The sequence below is a fragment of the Alosa sapidissima genome, chromosome 3, assembly GCF_018492685.1.
Source record: "Alosa sapidissima isolate fAloSap1 chromosome 3, fAloSap1.pri, whole genome shotgun sequence".
In the NCBI taxonomy this organism is placed as follows: Eukaryota; Metazoa; Chordata; class Actinopteri; order Clupeiformes; family Clupeidae; genus Alosa; species Alosa sapidissima.
The window spans coordinates 26,789,458-26,810,749 of NC_055959.1; the positions used below are offsets into that span (position 1 = coordinate 26,789,458).

General features: G+C 44.3%; 2 protein-coding genes across 6 annotated transcripts; one reads left to right on the forward strand and one right to left on the reverse strand.

Annotated features, from left to right (window-relative positions):
- Positions 1-12: 12 nt before the first annotated feature.
- Positions 13-9,754, reverse strand: strada (STE20 related adaptor alpha). Of its 2 annotated transcripts, XM_042084888.1 has the most exons (13): positions 9,517-9,754; positions 8,826-8,895; positions 8,670-8,727; positions 6,921-6,949; positions 4,072-4,174; positions 3,590-3,711; positions 3,317-3,425; positions 2,719-2,842; positions 2,283-2,454; positions 2,040-2,144; positions 1,626-1,879; positions 1,365-1,407; positions 13-1,162 (listed from the first exon to the last, which is right to left on the reverse strand). In XM_042084888.1, the coding sequence occupies exons 2-13, from the start codon at positions 8,835-8,837 to the stop codon at positions 1,007-1,009; spliced, it is 1,287 nt and encodes a 428-aa protein (XP_041940822.1). In that variant the 5' UTR covers positions 8,838-8,895; positions 9,517-9,754; the 3' UTR covers positions 13-1,006. The 2 variants fall into 2 exon arrangements, with proteins under 2 accessions (XP_041940822.1, XP_041940824.1); XM_042084890.1 differs by lacking the exon at positions 6,921-6,949 and having other exon boundaries at positions 15-1,162; positions 9,517-9,751.
- Positions 9,755-9,783: 29 nt separating this feature from the next.
- On the forward strand, positions 9,784-20,181 carry ddx42 (DEAD (Asp-Glu-Ala-Asp) box helicase 42). 4 transcript variants are annotated; one of them, XM_042084853.1, is made up of 18 exons: positions 9,784-9,805; positions 10,910-11,130; positions 11,416-11,569; positions 11,652-11,707; positions 12,013-12,049; positions 13,070-13,222; positions 13,500-13,604; positions 13,804-13,923; positions 14,439-14,615; positions 14,959-15,087; positions 15,374-15,473; positions 15,627-15,674; positions 15,890-15,987; positions 16,865-17,141; positions 17,396-17,622; positions 17,809-17,925; positions 18,093-18,206; positions 18,479-20,181. In XM_042084853.1, the coding sequence occupies exons 2-18, from the start codon at positions 10,919-10,921 to the stop codon at positions 19,067-19,069; spliced, it is 2,715 nt and encodes a 904-aa protein (XP_041940787.1). In that variant the 5' UTR covers positions 9,784-9,805; positions 10,910-10,918; the 3' UTR covers positions 19,070-20,181. The 4 variants fall into 4 exon arrangements, with proteins under 4 accessions (XP_041940787.1, XP_041940788.1, XP_041940789.1 ...); XM_042084854.1 differs by having other exon boundaries at positions 17,809-17,919; XM_042084855.1 differs by having other exon boundaries at positions 9,788-9,882.
- The last annotated feature ends 1,111 nt before the right edge of the window (positions 20,182-21,292 follow it).

The following is a 21,292-nucleotide window of genomic DNA, read 5'->3' on the forward strand; positions in this document are numbered from 1 at the left end:
TCACTTTTATTGGCATGTCAACAATATACAATCCAAAGTCCTGAGGTTGAGAGGTGCAGAATTCAAGAAAAATAAATGTACCACTCTCATCCATGCAGACAGCAAGAAGACACAACAAAGATCAAAGCAACACTGCTGTAACATTCAGTTGGTAAATGGACACGTTAATAGTAGCAGGTGCAACAGAAGCTCCTCAAAGACAAACCTATATCTAAACTACTGCTGTGTTCAACAAGGCTTTTGAAATTATCCCAGTTCAGCGCAAACCATTTGCAGACTTGAGTGCACTCAAGAACTTTACTTCCATCAGTCATTCACATCAAATTGCTGAAATTAAGCATCGGGTCATGGACTCCTGCCCTTGTGTCAAAGTCCATTTGATGGCATTCACTCACCTGGTCATTCACTGGTTCAGATTCTGCTGGTAAGATGAGGTGATTGTTCAGTCATTGCCTATGTAATGCTGTGATTGGACAAAACTAATGAATGGATTGACAGTTGTGCACTCTTCCACAATGCAAGCATGCTAAAGATCCAGTAACACCACCACCAATCAACGAAGAGAAAAGTCAAGTCAAAATCTGGATCCCTCTCACTCAGTTCAGTTTTACCTTGTAGGAAAACATCACACTTCAAACATCCCTATGGCCTAAATACAGCGTCATCAATCCCTTCTTGTCCTAATCCTTATCATTAAGTATGACTGGTGTGGGCTTCTCAAGAAATGGCAACCCATGTGTGTGAAAAGACAAGGTTTCTTCACTTTAAAGGAGTCAGAGTAAGACAGCAGGACCAGCTTGGCTGGTGAAGCTGTTCACGCGAGGAGACAAAACACCATTGTCGGTTCCAATTTACAAGGGGTGTTCAAGAGACACACAATAGGGGACAAACGCCCAATAAGTCCAAGTTCGGGAACTGTGCACCGCACCAAAGCGCACCTTCCGTCCAGCACCGCTCACATCCTGTTCCGTTTTCTTCATTCCTCCTCCCTGCTTCTCCCTTGTAGTCAGAAGTCCCAGTCGTCCACGTCCAGCTGGCTGAGGCCAGACTCCAAGCTGGCCAGGCCCGAGGGCGAGTCCTGCTGCTGGGTGAACTCGTAGCTGGTGATGGGGGAGATGGGCCGCAGCAGGTCAGGGAGAGCCTCTGAGGGACGCCGCTTGATCTGGCCCAGGGGTCGATTCGTGTGGGTGTGGGGGAGATAAATGAGAACGACGGTGAGCAAGCTGCGTCACAAGTCCCTAGAAGCCTTTTACTAGTGTGTAAAGAGAAGTCCATCATGGCGCATAACTACATAAAAAAAAAAAATAATGTTCATAAAAACTGACATCTTCTGTCTTGTGCTGCTGCACCTCAAACACACTCACCTGTTTGATGAAGGGGTGACCAATAAGTATACTTGCAGAGGGTCTGAAAGAAAAATCAATAAAATCGTAATCGTGGATAAACACTTGAACAAACTAAGAATGGACAAAGTTTAGAACGCTCTGATTAACTGTCTACAGTTTATGTACTGTACATTTTACATACACTTTCTTCCCACATGTGGGGATTTAGGTTGGTAACATCAGAGTCTCTTGTAGAGGGTCTTAACAGAGGGGCCTATGAGAGTTTAGACGGCAGCTCACCTTTTCTCGGGGTCCCTCTGCAGACAGAGCTCCACAAAACCGTGGAAGAGGGGGCTGAAGGTCCGGCTGTAAGGGTGACCCCCCGAGGCGGCAGAGGGCTCACCGTTGGCGTGCCGGGCCACTCCACCCCCAGGACCCTCACAGATGCCCGAGTCGGCACCTGAGTGCGAGGGCTTCATGTTCAACTCCTCCGGGGGGATGGTCGTGGTGTCCAAGAGGCAGGGCACCGTGCCGTTCAGCTTCTCCAAAAGCATCTGACAGACCAGGGACAAGACAGAGAGGGACAATGAAGACCAAGAAAACACCCAACACAGCACAGGTGGACTTATTGGGGTGCAATAAGGAGAACAAAAACAAAGCAGCTCTCCAAAGGCTAGCAGCAGCTTTTCTAGAAGATTCCCCAGCTCTGCCTACCTGAGTGGCTGGCATGTCTTTGAAGGGCACATGGCCATTGGCCAACTCGCACGCTGTGATGCCAAGGCTGTAGATGTCAGAACGAAAGTCATATCCTTGCAGGTTCTACAGAACAAAGCAATGCTTGTGAGACACGATGCGCTTAGATGAAAATGGGTCCGAATGCCTCAGTCAGAACCCAGGAATTAGTGAATGACTCTTCACTCAGCCACTGAAACTAAACATCTAAAAACAGTCCCGTACCTGCTGTAGGACCTCTGGGCTGAGCCAGGGCAGGACGTTGATGCTGTACTGGGGGAAGTCATGGACGACACGTGCTCTCTGGCCATTGCGGATCAGGCTGAAGATGCTCCTCAGGCCAGACAGGTACACCTGGCCGTCTGCAGAGATCAGCACGTGGCTGGCCTTCACACTACTGCATGCAAACAAACACATACACACAGAGGTCACGGGGGTGCGACAACCAAATTAGAGCTGAAGACAAACCAAGGACTTTCAAATACGACTAAATTGGTGTTTTGAGCGTTACGAAGTTACGAAACCAATAGTATATAGCCACCAAAATAATAAATATGTGAGAAACAAAGTAAAACAAATGGAAACTGTTGCCATTTTCTGCAAACTAGCTATCGAAGCTTGTTAACAATGTGTGTAGTTTGTGTGTGTAAGGGTGTCTTACCGGTGGACGTAGCCCATATGATGGATGTAGTCAAGGGCTTTAAGAACACCCAGCAGAATGTAAGCAATGGTCAGCTCACTCAGGCCATCCTTGAAGTGGATGTTGAGTAAATCTCTTGCAGAGCCTTTGAAGAGCAAGGGATTTCATTCCCAGCAAAGATCATTGCACACAGTTGGGGCATTACATATTAAAAATATTAAAATATATAAAAGTCCCTCTATTTGAGTTCAACTGCAGAATCTAGTGGTAATGCAACTGCAAGTTCACTTTAATTTGTAGATGGTCTGCATAGTGATCTCAGTGTTTCCCATACATTGACTTATTTGTGGCGGCCCACCACAATATCAACATTCACCACCACACAATGATTTTCCAGGTTGTACTAAATTGTGCTTAAATCTGGTTAGCATCATAACCACGCTGCGCTAATTTGCTAAACATTGTTGCATTCAAGTTAATTCTGCAAACCTACCACCACAAATATAATTCAATTCTGTGGGAAACACTGGATCTTATCGTATAGCCTGCAGACTGATCCTGTTTTTAAATATCAATCATGAATGAGGAGGAATGTAACTCTATGTTGATCTGATCTTACCATAGGCCATGAACGGAGTAATCACCCACAGTTCATTCTCCACTATGAAGATGCTCCTGTAAGGGAGAATGCTGGGATGGTGGAACAGCTTGGAAACATGAAGTTCCCCCTGTGTGAGGGACAGGGACAGAGTTACTTGACAAGTGACAAGTAAAAATATTCAATCTGGAAATAGTGAAAACTGTGAAATAAAGTAAGTCTAAAACAGACAAATATATGAAAGGGCACCAATATACAGGAAATGTTTTTTCCGTACTACACCCACATACATACTTGTAGGTAATTGACCATGTCGTTGGTGCAAGCCTCCAAGTCAATACGTCTGACGGCCACATGTTCTCCTGTGGGTTTATATCTGGCTAGATTCACCGTCATCAAATCCTCTAGACCTCGACCTGTATAACCAAAGATTTACACAAAGATCATGACAGAATAAAAACAAACAAAACATGGGGGACCTGTGGTGCAGGTACAACATGGGGGACCTGTGGTTCAAACCAAGTGGTACAACATTTTGGACCGGGGACCCGCAGCCATTTCCTGATCCCACCCCATCCCTCCCTCCCACTCGCTTGCTTCCTGTCACTATTGACCGTCCTATCTGAATAAAAGCAAAAATACCCAATTAACAAAACAAAACGACCTGCCTTATCTTACCTGTGCCCAGAAAGAGAACATTCCATACCCTGGACAACAGAGCAAACACGCTGAACAAACCTGGAATGGGTTAGCATGGGCTGAAGCCTAGGACCTACCTATGATGGTGAGGAGCTCATAAGAGCTGCTGTCAGGCAGGAAGCTTCCCATGGTGTCCCTTTGTGGGAGAGAGGTCAGGGATTCTTGGCTGTCTTCATGGGCCTAACAACATAGGTAGATGGGAGAGAGAAAAGTTATCTTTGGAAGAGAGGCTATTGTTAGCCCAAAAGCTGTCTGGACTCCTACTATATGTCTGTGGGCAAGTGGATTGAGAGTGCTGGAAAATGTTGGTTGAAGTTAGACATTCCTCAGAAGTAACTTCATTTTGACAGTACAAGGAGACCCTTCAGTTTGCAAAGCATCTAGCCTGATCTAGAATCTAGCTTGAAAGATTGGGAAGCAGCAGGAATGCATTAAGTAGCTGTCTGACTTAAAAAAAAAAAAGAATATATATATATATATATATTTTTTTTTTTTTTTTTTTAAATCAAGAATAAAAAAACATTTCTCTCCCCTTGAGAGAATGATGCCAAATGCAAATGAGTCTCCGAAATACCGCTTCACACGAGTGAGTTTCACGCCATCTGGAAACCCATGTACTGTGTTAGGAAAAAACAGCAGGCATCCAACCACACAAATACATCTGGTAGTGTCTGTTCACCATTCTCACACTGTCTTTTATTTTCGTCAAGCTTGAAATGTGTTACACATTCACACATATACTCACAACAATGCCTATTATTATCATCATCATCATCTCCACCTCAACTTCCAGCCACTCCAAAAGCTTGAATGTATTAATCAGCTACTGCTTGTCAGAATAACTGACAGGAAATTGATGGTGAATATGGTTTCGGGGTTATTCTATTCGACCAACTGGATGGTTCCAATAATAACTAAACCCAGAAGTGCTTTCTGAGGGGAAGCGTGATCTCCTGAGGCAGTGGCTCTGTAGAGGGCTGGAAATTGATCACTAGCAGCAGGCGCTGGTCGTGTAAGCTGCATCAAGGGAGGTTTCCGTGGTTACCAGTGCAGTAAGGCGGAGACGTGTGGATTCTGTGGTTTGCCGCCGTGTGTTGCTGTGATCCTTCGTCCCCCTCTCCACATTCTCAGCTGTGAGCTAATGAGTGAACCAGGTTTCTGCCTTACGTGAATGTGAATTTAGTCCCCAGATGAACCTCAGCCAATATTTAACCAGTTTGTTCCTCCTCACCAATCAATTACCCTCTCATTTTCTTCCCTTATCTTTTCTAAAGACAAATCCAAAGAAGTTTATACACCAGACTGAGGGTTCAAAAAACCAGACAAAACAAGTCAGACACGTTCCAGACATGTTTTATAAACATCCTTCGATTGTGTTAGTATGGTATTTATTTGGCTTTCCATGCACATCATGTGCTTTGTTGCATGCTCTGCCCCTATATCCCAAATAACAATGTGTTTTTGAACTTGAAACTTTAGCTTGGCTTGTCAAGCATGTGTCAACATTGTATAAGACTCTGGATTGGTCTGTTTACTGTCAACAAAACAGGCGTGTCTCTTAACTCTGTCCTTTCTGAAAGGAAAAGCACTACATTAGAACATGGTGGTCAACTCTTCAAACAAAAGACAACCTCTGTCACCTCGCAAACTGTCACATTCAAACCCCATCTTTCTTCTGAGCACTGCTTAGTATTTTCTTACCCATCCCACTTGCCTCTGATAGACACACACTAATGTGTAATTCTTAATCCCCAGTCACCCTCTGCTCCACATCAATCACCATCCCTTCTTCCATCCCTCCCTCACCCATTTGTCTGACACAAGGAAACACTGACGGATGAGTGGAGGAAGATGAGCAGCATCACAAGAAGCGCATTCAGCAGCGCCATGATAACATGCAAACAAGCATGACCACACACATACTGCACACACACACACACACACACACACACACACACACACAAATCCATTCAATCACACACTCAAAGTCTCTCAAAGAGTTATGAGGTGTAACAAGGTGTTCTGAAAACATATCTTAACTGGGTGTATTTCTCTGGTTCAAAACAGAACCCAACTACCATACTTTCCTTGAATATATTTCCTAATAACTCTCTTATATTTCCTGCATGGCACAGACAGCATGGCACAGATTCATCAATTCCTTCATTCACCCATATATGAAAACAAATCATGAGTATATCTGTAGGTAGGAGAGAGTAAGAGAAGGACAATATCAGCATAATCTAATAGTCTTAATCTAATTTGGATGCTTAGCCTTGTGTAAGTGCATTATATTCACCTCAAAGATGCTGTTATTTGTCTCTATTAACTACTTGTCTTTGAAGCCTTTCCAATAAAGTAGACGGAAATCGCTGAAAAGTAATCAGCCATCTTAATTCTCATTTACACAACTGGATACTTTGGATACAAAATAGTTGATCATTACCTTATAGTAACAGTTTTAAAATTGTTTGGATTGGTTGGTTGGGGAATGTTTGCCTTATATATTTTTATTTTCAAGGATTTCAGTACAGTTATTTTGGAATACTAGGCTCTGTTAAAACACCACAGTTTTTGTAATGGCGACCATTACTGGTCAATGCACAAGTGTGACTATGAGAGACCTATGGAAAAATGATTCACTCATTCAGATGATGACATATCAGAGAATATGAGGGCAATATTTGGTGCTGGAGCACTGCTTAAAACCAGAAAAACACAACCAGTCTGGAGGATACATTTGGAACACACCAGTTAAACACTATAGTCAGACAGTCACCATCTTGCATGCTCATGTGCACACACATACTCACACTTTACAAGACCATACGTTCACCACAATCAGACATAGTGACTGAGTACACGCACACACACAAACACACAGGTTGTTGGATTGTGAAAGCCGTACCAGAGGTGCCGCACTTACTTTCCTGTGTGGGCTTGCCTGAGCTTGCTCTGGGATAGAGAAACCACGTCAGTGGTGCAAGAGAAACATATACAAATAGACAGAAGAGGTTTGATGTTTAATGGGTGCTCTTGGAAAACGCTTGGAACTAGGTGCAGCCAGGGCCAGGTAATCTGAGAGATTACATTTACATCTAAATCTGTCTTGATTAAATAAATCTGTCTCTTGTCTTCAGAATAATAGCCTAACCCTACCATATTAAAAACTAGAGGCCTAATTGTGACAGAATTAATCCATTTTACACTCTGACACCTGTGATACTAAATATAGTTGGTAACCCAGAACTGGTATTATGAACCCAAACTTCCCTGGTATTACATGAGAGCTACTAAAAAGGGCATGTCAATAATCATCCTCCTCCCACCTCTGAGATGTGAAGAAACTCTTTCTTTAGAGCTGAATACAAGTCTGAAGCCAACCCCAATCTTTTACATCACAAGATGATAACGATACTTTACCTGTGGCTTCACAATAGTCATATAAAAGAAACTCCTGATTGGGAGAGAAACCTGAAATAGCAGTTGCAGTTAATTAAGTCTTCCAACCCTTGAGGGATTCATTTTTTGTTGCTGTTTTGCCTGACCCACACAAAGGTACTCCAGTAGCTATGCATTGTTGCCATGGTAACAAGAAGCAGCCAATGATGGAGAGTTGGTGGGGGGAAAAAAACAGATGTTTCCATGACCATTCACATTGTATTGGGGGAAAAAATCATGCAATGATCAGGGAATGGAGGAACGGATAAATAAGAGCAAAAGCAAAGAATGGGCAAATCTACACTTTCTCCACCCCCTTGCCTTACAACCAGGAGACATTCAGTCCATACACTGCTGACAATACCACAGGTCCCTCAAATCTTGTGTAAGTATTTTGTGGCACAAAATAATACTGCAATATTCCCATAGGTTTTCTTGGAGCTGCAAATTCCCAATCCTTATTTTGACTGCATGCATTCATTCATTACTCTGCAAACCCATAGTGATTTCTGTTCATATAATGCAAATACAATTTCCAACATTAAAATCTTTACAGGGTATTTTCTGTGAGAATAGTGAATACATCTAAAAATCTTTGTTTTGAGCAAAAAGCATAAGCCATCAGCCAGAAGCCCAAAGCATACGCATATCACACACTCTCCTGATCTTACAGGAACAACAATACATTATTTTGGTATTGCCCCCCCTTGCTTGATGTCCGTTTAATTCTGTAGGCCTGCAACATTTAACCTAAATAATTCTCACTAAAGTTTTTTTCCATTTAGTTTACATATCAGCTGAAGCAAACAGTATAGAAAGTACACAATGGTGACAAGCACAGGCCTGGGCTAAAGGACACCTCACATAAACACAGGGATGAACAACTTCAAAGAAAGCTGCAGAAAAAAAACCTCCCTAAAGTAAGCTAAACATTGCAAGCAATGACAGCCAGCAAAAGCTTTTTACAGCATCAACCCCTTGAAGCAAGCAGAGCTGCAAATAACCTATTTTAGTGGTGTCTATTTTTCAAGTCTTAAATACATAGAGGTACTTTGAAGTTGTCAACTTCTACTAGTAAGCCTATGCCTACACAAACTGTGGCAAGTTTTAAGGGCCATATAGGCTCTGCCCATAACTGACAGGTTGGAAGGTGGCGGTTTTACTTGAGTAACTCCAGGACCAATGATTTTTCAACTTCATGAGCAGTGTCAGAGCATGTTTACATCTCACTCACCTCCAAATAACTCCAAGTCCCTCAGGCTCTCCACACTTAGTTTCTCCGACACCCAACGCTATTAAGCAGACATAAAACACTTAAATCACTTATCTTCAAAGCTATGTGAAGAACAAAGACTTGAAGACCAGATATTTAGTAAATTAATTCACCCACCAGAAAAGACATGGGGCCTGAAGACAGTAAGCTTGCTACCACCTCGAAAAGCCCATACAACTACAAAGCCCTAAAAACAGATCAATATTCAAGTTAGACAAATGATCAAATGAACGTTCCAATAAGCCCATCAACCATAAGGATGTTCTACCCCTTTGGGTCACTGGGTCAACGGCGGCGTTACCATAAGAACTTTCTTGTCAGTTGAGTGTAGCAGCTAACAGTTATTAGACTTTTAATGAATAACGTACAAAAGAGCCTTTATAAATAATGTTTCAAGGCACTGACGTTACCTGTGGAATTGTAAATTAATGGATGCATCGGGATGTTACTAACTAGCTGTCACCATAGCGTCATGGTTGTTGCCTTTTCACACGTTAACGTTACATTGGCAGGCTAGCATGATAGTACATAAGTAAACAATAACGTATACCAATTACAAAGTCTTCGGAATTATTTCTACGCATAGAGGGGATCAGGGAAGTGTAGGACACCTTTTTGCATTTTTTCCCTCTCATATATTTGTTTTCATGTGTAACATTAACGTCTGAATGTCTGAAGTAAGCTAGCTGTACTCACTGGCTAACGTTATTAGCCGTTTAGCAAATGCTTGCCATCACATTTGCTCTCGAAAAGCTATAGAAAAATTGAGGAAATATTAACAATATAACAACATTAAGCGCATACTTGCCTTAAAATGAACACGAGTGGTGAACAAATTCCGTACGCTTTTGTATTTTCCTTTAGATCGAGGTAACAGATGGAAAATTGTCGTCCACTCCTTGCAACGAGTTTGTTGATAAAATGGGATTGTTGATTGGACGTGAGAAATTTTCCTCTTAAGATTCTCTAAAATAATTGGATTATTTCAGAAAAAGGGCGGAGAACATCACGTCAACTGTGCTTTCATTGGTCCTGAGCTGACCCAGGACTGTCGCAGGTTTTTACGTCTGACACAAAGCCTGGCGAGTGGAGATGACGTAAGTAGAACACTGTCGAGACGAACATTCAGAGGTGGACGCTGTAAATAGAGTTTTCCTCACAGTGGTATAAACAGGTAATCAAAAGGGAAAAAAAATTCTGTTGTTCATAGTCTGTCAAATTTGAGCCAGAGATATCACGCTTGTATTGCCAAATTATGTTGAAACCCTTTTAAGCAGCAAGGTGGTCGACCAATCTTCACACACCCCCAGTTCTACTCGCAGCGCGCTACGGCTGCTGCGGCCTTCGACGTTTTAGGTAGCGTTAGCTGGAATGCTTTATATAGAATGAGCTGGCTTAACCGTGAAGTTATCTATATCAATACATCGTTTTCAGGTAATGAGAGACATTGTTGTGTATGCTATGTATGACATTTTTTGGATGCCTCGGAGTTGGCACTCGCTGATAGTACATCATGCTCGAAAACAGCTAATTGTTAGCTAGCTAGCTCTAGCTCTCGCAAGTTCTAATGATGAACATTTAGCATCTGTCGAAGCATCAGGAGACGTTGACATTGCAGTTGTCACGTCTTGTTTTTGGTGGATAGATTAGGGTGGGGATTTGATATTGTTTGTGTTCTATACATGTTAATACCTTCTCACAAGGACCGCTCTTGTGATGGGAATTAATGTGAGGTTAGATAATTGAAACTAATGTTGTGAGAGTTGGAGTCCTGGCAGACAGACAGACACTTTTTCAGTGTGCCATCGACTAGTTAGCCTTCACTGCCTGATAAATTGACATCTTGCCACTGTCTGTGATAAAATGCTTATAAGTTGTATATGTTGTTTACCTTGTATTTGACTAATTAAACAGCTTCGCTTTGGGCAAGATACTCTTAACCATAACTTGGTTGTGGTTTGTATGTTTATGGTTATTGTTTTTATTTTGTTAATGTATTTAGTTTATTACTTATATTGGTAGTTGTTTTATAATCATTAATTAGGTTATATGACTTTACTGTAAACTGCTCATTTTAAAATTTGCGTATTGTTTATTGATGTCATTGTAAGTCGCTTTAGACAAAAGTGTCTGCAAAGAACCATAAACATAAAAAATGTGGCTAACCAAAAAGTGTTATTGCATTTCTTTTGTTTTTCAAGACCACAGCTATGAACTGGAATAAGGGAGGCCCAGCGGGGAAGCGAGGCTTCGGATTTGGTGGCTTCTCTCTGGCTGGAGGGAAGAAAGAAGAACCTCTGCCACAGCCATCACACAACTCGTTTGGAGCTTCAGGGTCAGCTGGAGGTTATGGCAAGAATCAACAGCTCCCAGCCTTCTACAAAATAGGCACTAAAAGAGCAAACTTTGACGAGGAGAATGCGTGAGTGTTATCATGAAAGTCTGGTGTCTGCACTTGGATGATTCGTATTCGTTGTAATGACATTTTAGCTCTGTAGGTTGCATTTTCTTTTGTAAAGTTTTCATCCTAGGAATTACTGGTATCGATCTACTGTATATGTGCGGATAAACAAAAGGGTTCACCATCAGTTTCCCTCTAAGTTGTCATCCTTTCTCATTTTAATAAAGACGGTAGTCAGTGTTCTCTACTTACTTGTTTGTTGTGGAGTGAACTTTAATGCATCTGGTTCCCTTCTTGTCACTGCAGATATTTTGAGGATGATGAAGAGGAGGCAAGCACCAATGACCTGCCCTACATCCCAGCAGAGAACTCTCCAACCCGAAAACAGTTCCAGTCAGGAGGGGGACATGGCTCAGACAGTGACGATGACCCACTGGATGCCTTCATGGCGGAGGTTGAGGTGAGAAGAGGAAAGGGCACTTTAATAAGTGGATCTGTTGGCTTTATAGGCTTTAATGCTTAAAAATATATTCCCTTACCAGAATCAAGCAGCTAAGGATATGAAGAAATTGGAGGAAAAGGAGAAAAAGGCGGCCAAGTAAGAATTGTTTGTTGTTGTTGTTGTTGTTGTAGTTGTTGTTGTTTACCCTGTCCTTTTGCTGTCTCAGCCAATTCCATGAGATGTCATATTTACCCCAAATAATCAGGCAGCAGTCTAGAGACACCACATGTAAATATAATCGGCAGAGTTCTCTAGACTGTGTAGGATGAGAGTGGGTGTGGGAGTAGGTGGTTTTTGGGGAGGACTGGCAATGATTCAGTCAACATTGTGGGATGGGGGTTGTCACAGGTGATGGAACAGGTCGCAGGGAAGTTTTTTTTTTCTCCGCTCTTTTCTTCCAGGGGTATACGAGATGACATTGAAGAGGAAGATGACCAAGTGAGTGAGCTTGCTACTGTTCCATCATGTTCCACTCTTATGATCCCAAAAGACCTGCCAAGCCCCCTCTCTCTCCTCCCATTTCTTCACTAATTCATCCTCCCTCTTCCCTTTCGTTTTGGAATTTTTCTTCTCTAGATTTCTTTTCCTATCTCTCTTATGACTAGATCTGGTCCTGCCAGGTTGTGAAGAATAATTGACGGCAATAAGTTATGATGTCATTGTCTTCTGACGTCTATGCACCCAGCTAATATAGTTTGCCTGGATTTTGCTGTTTCCTAGACTTGGGGCCATTTCATAGAATATGTCAGCTATGCAGATGCAGTTGAAAACACAAGGCTCACAAACTTATTGAAGAGCCCTCTCATAGTCTACACAAGCTACGGGAATGATGTGCCCACATAGGAAATGTGTGACATGGTACTTGCGCTTGCATTGTGTTACAAAGATGTGGACTACATATTTTGCTATGCAAGGGCAAGTCAAACCCTCCTTGATGCGTTCACGTCCGAGAAGCTTGCACAGGTTATGAAACGGCGCTTACACTAATGTAGAATTCCTGGAAAAGCATAAACAATTAATATGACTTTCCCACCATCCTCAGTTTGTAGTGGTGGACATGTCTAAATGAGCCACACAACTCTTGACTCTAGATTTAACACAAGATTGTACTTCAGATAAGTGTCACTGGTATCATCACAGCCAGGTCCCGGTTAGGTTAGACCAGGTCTTGAACAACAGAGAATTGAATAAAATAAATCCTTCATGAGAATGCCAGTCGTTGCAAGTCTATCAGTCAGATAGCAAATTGTTGGAGTTTGAAGTTGATGCCAGCCAACTTGTAGTCTGTCCACTCTCTGTCTGATATCATGTGATAGTTGAGATGACAGTTCTAGCACACATGTCTGCCTGTAGATGTGCGTGTGCATGTGTGTGTGTGTGTGTGTGTCTCTCGGTATGGGTGTGTAGATGTGTGTGTTGGTGTCTGCGGTGTGATGCCTGTTCCTGTGCTCTGTGCAGGAGGCCTATTTCCGCTACATGGCAGAGAACCCCACGGCCGGCCTGACCCAGGAGGAGGAGGAGGAGAACATTGATTACGACAGCGACGGCAATCCCATCGCTCCCACCACCAAGAAGATCATCCTGCCTCTTCCCCCGATTGACCACACTGAGGTAAGGAGCTACGGCACATAAATATCAGAGGATGCACTTCATTGCTCGGAAATATAGTTTTCAGAGATCTAAATGTGTAGTAACAATATGAAATAATTTTGTCCTCTGGCAGTGCAGACACAGGCAAGATTTTTCACTGTGAGCACAAGACAAAATGACACTTATGTTTTACATGTAGTATCACAGGTTTGCAGGTGGCATAACAGTATGAGGTCATATGAACATTTCCAGGGGGAGCAGTTGCTCATGTGTGTTCTCTCATGGGTTTCCTCTGCAGATTGATTACCCTCCTTTTGAGAAGAATTTCTACGAGGAGCACGAAGAGCTCAACATTCTGACGGGAACACAGGTGGTGGAGCTCAGGCAGAAACTCAACCTCAGGGTGAGTCATGTGTATACACACACACACACACACACACACACACTCTCCATCAATCACTTGCACACACAAGAAAACTGATACAAACCCTTCAATTACTTTGTCATTAAAGATCCATGGACACAGATGAATATTGCAGTTGGTTCATCGTCCTCTTCTTCTAATTGACTGAAACTCTTGGATCCGTTTTTTGTTTTGACAGGTGTCGGGAGCGGCGCCTCCTAAACCTTGCACAAGCTTTGCCCACTTCAGTTTCGACGAGCAGCTTATGCACACGATCCGCAAATCTGAGTTCACGCAGCCCACACCCATCCAGTGCCAGGTACTGTCTTTCTTCTGCGCCAGCTTCAGCACTTGGTTATGTCTGAGAACGGACGCGAGGGGGAGAAAAGGGACAAGATGTGTGGAGATAGATATGTGTTTTTTATATGTGATTCCTGAGTGGATGAGACTCAACTGATGCTTTTAGCCAGCTCCTGACTTTACAGCCCTACAAAGCCAAAGTGCAGTAACTGCATATTTTGTGAAATTAACTTTTTTACACCAATATAAAATGCCCTATCCTCTGATCAATCTATCAAAATCTCATTAATCTACTGAAACATTTCCTGAAGATATAGGAATTTTCATTTTACAGTATCTGCTAAAGTACAGTGTGAAAGACAAACAACAATGCCGATTTTCTAGTTTGGAATTTTCGTAGATAATGCACTTTGGCTTTGTGGGGCAGCATAGACTGTAGATAGAGTAGTCCTTGATTCTCCCCAAGATAATGGTCATCTGATGGTGTACTACTCCTAACCCTGTGTTTTCTTCATCGACCCCCCTCTTGACCAGGGTCTGCCCATTGCCCTGAGTGGCCGCGACATGATTGGCATCGCCAAGACCGGTAGCGGCAAGACGGCGGCCTTCATCTGGCCCATGCTGGTGCACATCATGGACCAGAAGGAGCTGCAGCCGGGAGACGGGCCCATCGCCATCATCGTGTGCCCCACCAGAGAGCTTTGTCAGCAGGTGAGGTTGAGAGGCGGGAGGGGGAGGCTGCAGGAGGGTATGAATGAAAGGCATGGAGAAGGGAGGGAGAGATGGAGAGAAAATTGATGGAATGAGTTTGGATGGTGCAGAGGGGGATTTAAGAGATGCTTCTGTATGCTGTGTCTTGTGATGCGTTGGGCAAACAGCTCCTGCAGAAACAGACTGTTGCAGCAATATGGTAATGGCAGTGATGACCAAGATTCAGACTGGGACAAGATTTATAGTATTGTTAATTCAATTTTATGTCGAGGGATGACTGAAAAGATGATGATGATGATGATGATGATTTTTTTGTATTTGTGTCTGTTTATGTGTGGTGCAGATCCACTCTGAGTGCAAGCGCTTTGGGAAGGCGTACGGGCTGCGCTCAGTGGCTGTGTATGGAGGAGGCAGCATGTGGGAGCAGGCCAAGGCCCTGCAGGATGGAGCCGAGATCGTGGTGTGCACTCCGGTGAGTACCCTGCTGTGCGTGCGTGTGTGTGTGTGTGTGTGTGTGCGCGCGTGTGTGTGTGTGTGTGTGTGTGTGTGCGCGCGTGTGTGCGCGTGTGTGTGTGTGTGTGTGTGTGTGTGTGTGTGTGTCATTGCCATTGTGCAGTCTGTCACCCAATATTTAGCTGTTTGTGTTTTTGATCATGTGTATGTTTTCCTCTTATTCTCAAGAGTATTGAAATCCTTATCAACTCCTCATACTGAACACAAAACATGTGTTTGACCTTCCTCTGTCATCTGTCTCGTAGGGTCGCCTCATTGATCATGTGAAGAAGAAGGCCACCTCGTTGCAGAGGGTGACCTACCTGGTGTTTGATGAGGCCGACCGCATGTTTGACATGGGCTTTGGTAAGATATTGTCCTCAAAATGACCTCTTTCTTGTTCTTTAGTTAGTAAGTAATAGTGCAGAGTTAGTAATAATGTATGTAGTCTTGGTTCTCTTTTGGATTATTGGTGGATTGATGAATGCTGAATGGTGAAAAACTGTTCCCCTATTTCAGAGTATCAGGTTAGATCCGTCGCCAGCCATGTCCGGCCAGACAGACAAAGTAAGTTGCTTTTTTAGATGATTTTTAACAATTATTTATTACTACCTTGTGTGCCTGTATTCTTACAGGGTGTTCATGATACATGCTAAGGTAGTCACTATGTATTACTATGCTGTCTTCAGTCTATATGGAGTGCATGTAAGACAGTGCTGTGTGTGCGCGTGTGCGCATGTTAGCATATGTGCTGCTCACCAGGACCTCTTTCATCTCAACAGCCCTGTTGTTCAGTGCCACATTCCGTAAGAAGATTGAGAGGCTGGCAAGAGACATCCTGGTCGACCCCATCCGTGTGGTGCAGGGAGACATTGGAGAGGTAATGCCCCCTGATTCACCCTTAACTCTTTCCCGTCTGAGCAAAAATGAGTCTCTTGAGATGTATCTTGCTGCTGTTGGTGACCTAAGCATATCTCACATGTAGGTACCGATATTTGCATTGACGGACTGGAAAGAGTTGAGTTAGCTCTAGGCTGTAAATAACAATTATTTTCATAATAAATTAATCTGTCAATTATTTTCTCAACTATCGATCAGCCCAAGATGATGTCCTCTAATGTCTTCTTTTGTCCACATGCCAGAGAGATTTAGTTTACTCATTGAGCGGGAAGTGAACCAGAAAATAAATTAATTTGATTAAATTGGAATCGGAGATTTATTTTCCTTAAAAAAAAATAGATTATCTGATTACCAAAATACTTTGCATTTTATGTAATAGTTGATGACTACTTGATAAATAGTTTTAGCTGTAATTGGAAGACACGAAAGGGGATGTTCTGCTCTGTGTCTGATGGGGAGCGTGTGCTGGAGTTGGGAATGTGAGCGGGAGGTCATTCTAACTGAAGAGAACTTTTGTTAGTGTTGGGATCACTCTGTCCCTCTTCTGTCTCTGGGTTGCATTCCTCTGCCTCCACGCCTCTGTGTCCTGTCTTTCTGCCCGGCCTGTACTTCTGCCTATTTCTCACTTTCCTCTCGTTCTCTTTCCTCTTTTGCTTTCTTATTTCTTTCCCCTCTCTCTTCTCTCTCTGTTCTATATACATCTATTGTTCATTCATTCCTCTTTTTTTTTTCTCTCCTTATCTTTTTTCTTTCTTTCTTTTTTCATTTGCCGGCCTTGCCTGTCTGTCTCTTGTCTTTTTCTTCCATCCATCCATCCATCCACCCATCCTCCTGCTCCTCTGTGTTCGTCGCTCCAGGCCAACGAGGACGTGACCCAGCTGGTGGAGGTGATGCCGGCGGGCGTGGACAAGTGGGGCTGGCTGACGCGGCGGCTGGTGGAGTTCACCTCGGCCGGCTCCGTGCTCATCTTCGTCACCAAGAAGGCCAACTGCGAGGAGCTGGCCACCAACCTGACCCAGGAGGGCTACTCGCTGGGCCTGCTGCACGGCGACATGGACCAGAGCGAGAGGAACAAGGTCATCGCCGACTTCAAGAAGAAGAGCTTGCCCGTACTGGTGGCCACCGACGTGGCAGGTGGGTAGGAGATGGGTGGAAGCGGAGGATTGTGTAATGGTTTAGGGGAGTCTGAAGTGGCATTGAAGCACCAGTGAGCCTTGAGCTTGAACCTTAATAACGACTTAAACGAGTGTATGTAGAAACCTTGTAGATGCTGGTCCTGATCAAAGCTTGTGTTTTGAACAGTGTCAAAACAGTGTCTTGCTGTGAAAGAGTCCCGCCATGCTGTGCCTTTACTCACACTCCCTCCCCTCTCTTTTCTCTTCCCTCAGCCCGTGGTCTGGACATTCCATCCATCCGCACGGTGGTCAACTACGACGTGGCCCGTGACATCGACACACACACACACAGGATTGGTCGAACAGGTCGTGCTGGAGAAAAGGGTGTGGCCTACACCCTTCTCACCAATAAAGACACCTCATTCGCTGGAGACCTTGTCCGTAACCTGGAGGGAGCCAATCAAAGTGTTTCAAAGGACCTAATGGACCTTGCCATGCAGGTGCTACTGGATATCATGAGTCTTTATCAGACAAGCATTTTAAATAAAATAATAAATTGATTGATCACTCTTCACAGAATTCTGTATTCATATAGTCTGATAAACTGTTCTCTGACATCAAAAACGGGCCTAATGTGTTCTGTTTTTGGCTGTATTTTGCTTCTTTTTTAAAAATCCACAATCCAGAATTCTTGGTTCAGGAAGTCGCGCTTTAAGGGAGGGAAGGGGAAGAAGATCAACATTGGAGGCGGAGGCCTGGGGTACAGAGAGAGACCAGGCTTAGGAGCAGACACTTCGGTATGTGTTAGTATTTTGTCCTCGCATGTATATCTGTGTTCTATTTTTGTACCAGTGAGCTAGATTGCTGTAGGTCACAGATGGAGGATGGAAATTTGGCAGCTGTATTCAATACAAGGCTGTTGGTTGGTGGGCGGGCACAGACTTCTGGGTAATGTAGTGTTTTTGTACAGGAGCGTAGTGCTGGTGGAAGCGGAGCCTCTACCCTTGGGAACTACGAGGCTTTCAAGCCCGCCACAGGAGGAGCCATGGGAGACCGCATGTCAGCCATGAAACAGGCTTTCCAGGTACCTGCTTTATGCCTTCATGCATATTGTTGTTTCCTTCATTCTGTCGTTCTCTCTGTCTGGCTGTCTCTCTCTTTCTCATAGATTTATTTTTAGTGTTCATGCTCTCATTTCTCTCTCAAGTCCCTTAGATCTTGTTATATGGACATTCCGTCTCATTCCCTCCATTTATCTTCCATTTTCTCTCTCTCTGTCTCTCTCTCTGTCTCTCTGTCTCTCTGTCTGTCTGTCTGTCTGTCTGTCTGTCTGTCTGTCTCTTCATTTTCCCATAGTCCCAGTATAAGAACCACTTTGTGGCTGCGTCGGGCCACGTTCCCAAGCTCTCCACCAAAGCCAGCAGCACCTCGGGTTGGACCAGTGCCGGGAGCCTGAGCTCAGTGCCCAGTGGCGCCCCCGAGGGCCTGGACCGGCCCACGCCACCTCCAGTGGCATCCTTTGCCGCCATGCCCCCTCCGCCTCCATCTCTTAGCGTGGGCACCAAGATGGCGGGTTTCGCCAGCGCCGGTTCCCTGAGCTCCGTGCCCGACAGCCCCCGTGGTGATCGCTACGAAGACGAGCGCAGTCGCCATAGCGACCGCAGCTCAGGTGGAGGAGAGCGGGAGCGAGATCGGGACCGCGACCGCGACCGTGACCGTGACCGGCATGGCGATCGCGGCGACCGCCACAGCGATCATCGCGAGCGTGAGCGCGAGCGCCACGGAGACCGCGACCGCCACGGCGACAGCCGGAATGGCGGCGATGGCGGGCGGAGGGAGAGGGACGGACGCTCGGAACGGGAGGACCGCGAAGACCATGAGGACCGCGGGGCCGGCTTCGCCGTTCCAGACCTGCCCCGGCGCAAGAAAAGCCGATGGGACAACTGAGACGCCCACTGGGATCCACTGCTCTCACTCGGCAACAGCAACACTGCAGGGTGGGGGGAGGGGAACCAACAACAGCCTTCTCTCCCCATCCACTGCTGATTGATGGACTGCTTGGCCATGAGGAGGTGCTGTTGCTGTTGTTGAGGTTGTGAGTGCATCAGTTTTTACTTACCAGAACTGTAGCAGTATTTCAGCTGCCATCTCTACTCCACCACCTTTCCTGGATGAGCATGTAGCTTCATCCTTCCCCCCTGTTGTCAGTCTATCTTGTATTTGTGGGATAGGGGGGATGGGGATGACGTCACAGTATCCCAGTGTTGCAGAGGTCTTGTCGTCATATCTTCTGTTGTCTTTCTGCCGATGTCTGCAGACTCACAGGCGTCCGTTGTTAACCAGCGTTCTTCCGAGTTTCCCCTGTAAAGTTTGCTGTTTGTATGAAGTCATTTAATGTGTTGATATGAAACTTAGTTAAACAAATTTAAGTGTTAGATCTCTTGAGTTGGTGGCTGAAGATTTTTTTTAGCTGTGCCTTTGATCATGCACAGAGATTGTCTTTTGTCCTTTTAAAATGCTTACAAGGTGTGTGTGTGTGTGTGTGTGTGTTTGCCTGTGTGTGTGTGTGTGTGTGTGTGTGTGTGAAGGACAGCACTGAACCATGTGTGCAGTGAGAAGATGAGGCATAGAAAGGCAAAGTAAAAATACTTGGGTGTTTATGTTGTGTAGTTCTGCTGAACCATCTATAATCCACCACCGTTTTATTTTCATTTTTTGTAAATCTTTTGCGTCCTTTTTTTCCCCCTTGTTTTATCTCCTTTGTTTGTAAAGCAACAGACTTGAGCCAAAGGCTCTGCTAACACAATGATCACAGGATCCTGATCCTGCTAACACCAAACTCACGGGACATGCTAGTCTGCGGTACTGGACACTGAGCACGGAAATAAAAGTACAAATGCATCCCTTTACCAACAAGAGGTGATGCTCATGTCTGAGCAGCTATTGGGCGCTATCTTGTTTTGACTGCCTTGTTGTACTCCATTTTCATCACAACTCTGTCCACAAACCTCTGTCAGGTGATGCTGAACTCGCTTCAATAAAGTCTCTCCTCTCTTGTTCTCTCGGTCATCCACAGTGTCTTACTGCTTTGTTTCATTTTCAGTTTTGTTTTGTTTGGCCGGGGGGGGGGGGGTTAAAGCAATTGAGTTCAGAGTCCTAAAAGCTTTTAGAGGGATGGCTCACACATGTTGGGTGGCATGTTTATATTGCTTTGCCTCTTCGGAAAGATTTGCTCACTTCCAACATGTCTGGCTGGGACGTGTCTTTGTGAGTTTTCCCAGTGTGTCTCTCCATGGTGGCCCAGTTTCTTTCACAACTCTTGCTCTACTTTTGCAGATGTCCCTTTTTCTGTGACCAAGGACAGTCAAAAGTGAAAAAAGGCCGTCGCTCCCATGTTGTAAAGATTCTTGATTCTTTGTAGACCAACAACTGTTGAAAATGTTACTTCAAGCTGCAGACTGATTCAAAGCCATTAAATGTTTTGGTCAAATGAATGAAATTACCGTATTTTCCGGACTATAAGTCGCACTTTTTTTCATAGTTTAGCTGGTCCTGCGACTCAGGTGCAACATATATATTTATATATTTTTTTGCTCTTCATGACACGACTTATACTCCGGTGGGACTTATATTCCGGAAAATACGGTACTCCTTTCAGTTATCTTATTGATGCAGCTGTCAGCTCTTAATTGTCTGTCCGATGTGTGTGATGAATAAGTCTCCTTTTAAGTTCATACTTGGTCTTGATGGGTATTCCAAGTACATGGTTTACTGATGAGGGTTATGTTCATTCAGTGGGCAGCCTCAAAATAGAAGAGTCTTATGGGTTCACCCTGGGTCTGTGAATGGCAAACAAGCACAGTGGCTTAAACTAAGCCATAAACAATTCTAGCCAATCAATACAATCAATCAATCAAGTTCAACTTCAGGAAGGAGTGTGGTGCTGTATATCTCAAATATCAACCCCCTTTTACCAGGACGGCATCTCCTCATGCAGACTCCTCATGCTGGCTTTTACCAGGACGGCGTCTTTAACCCGCAGACTCCTCATGCTGGCTTTTACCAGGACGGCGTCTTTAACCCGCAGACTCCTCATGCTGGCTTTTACCAGGACGGCATCTTTAACCCGCAGACTCGTCATGCTGGCTTTTACCAGGACGGCATCTTTAA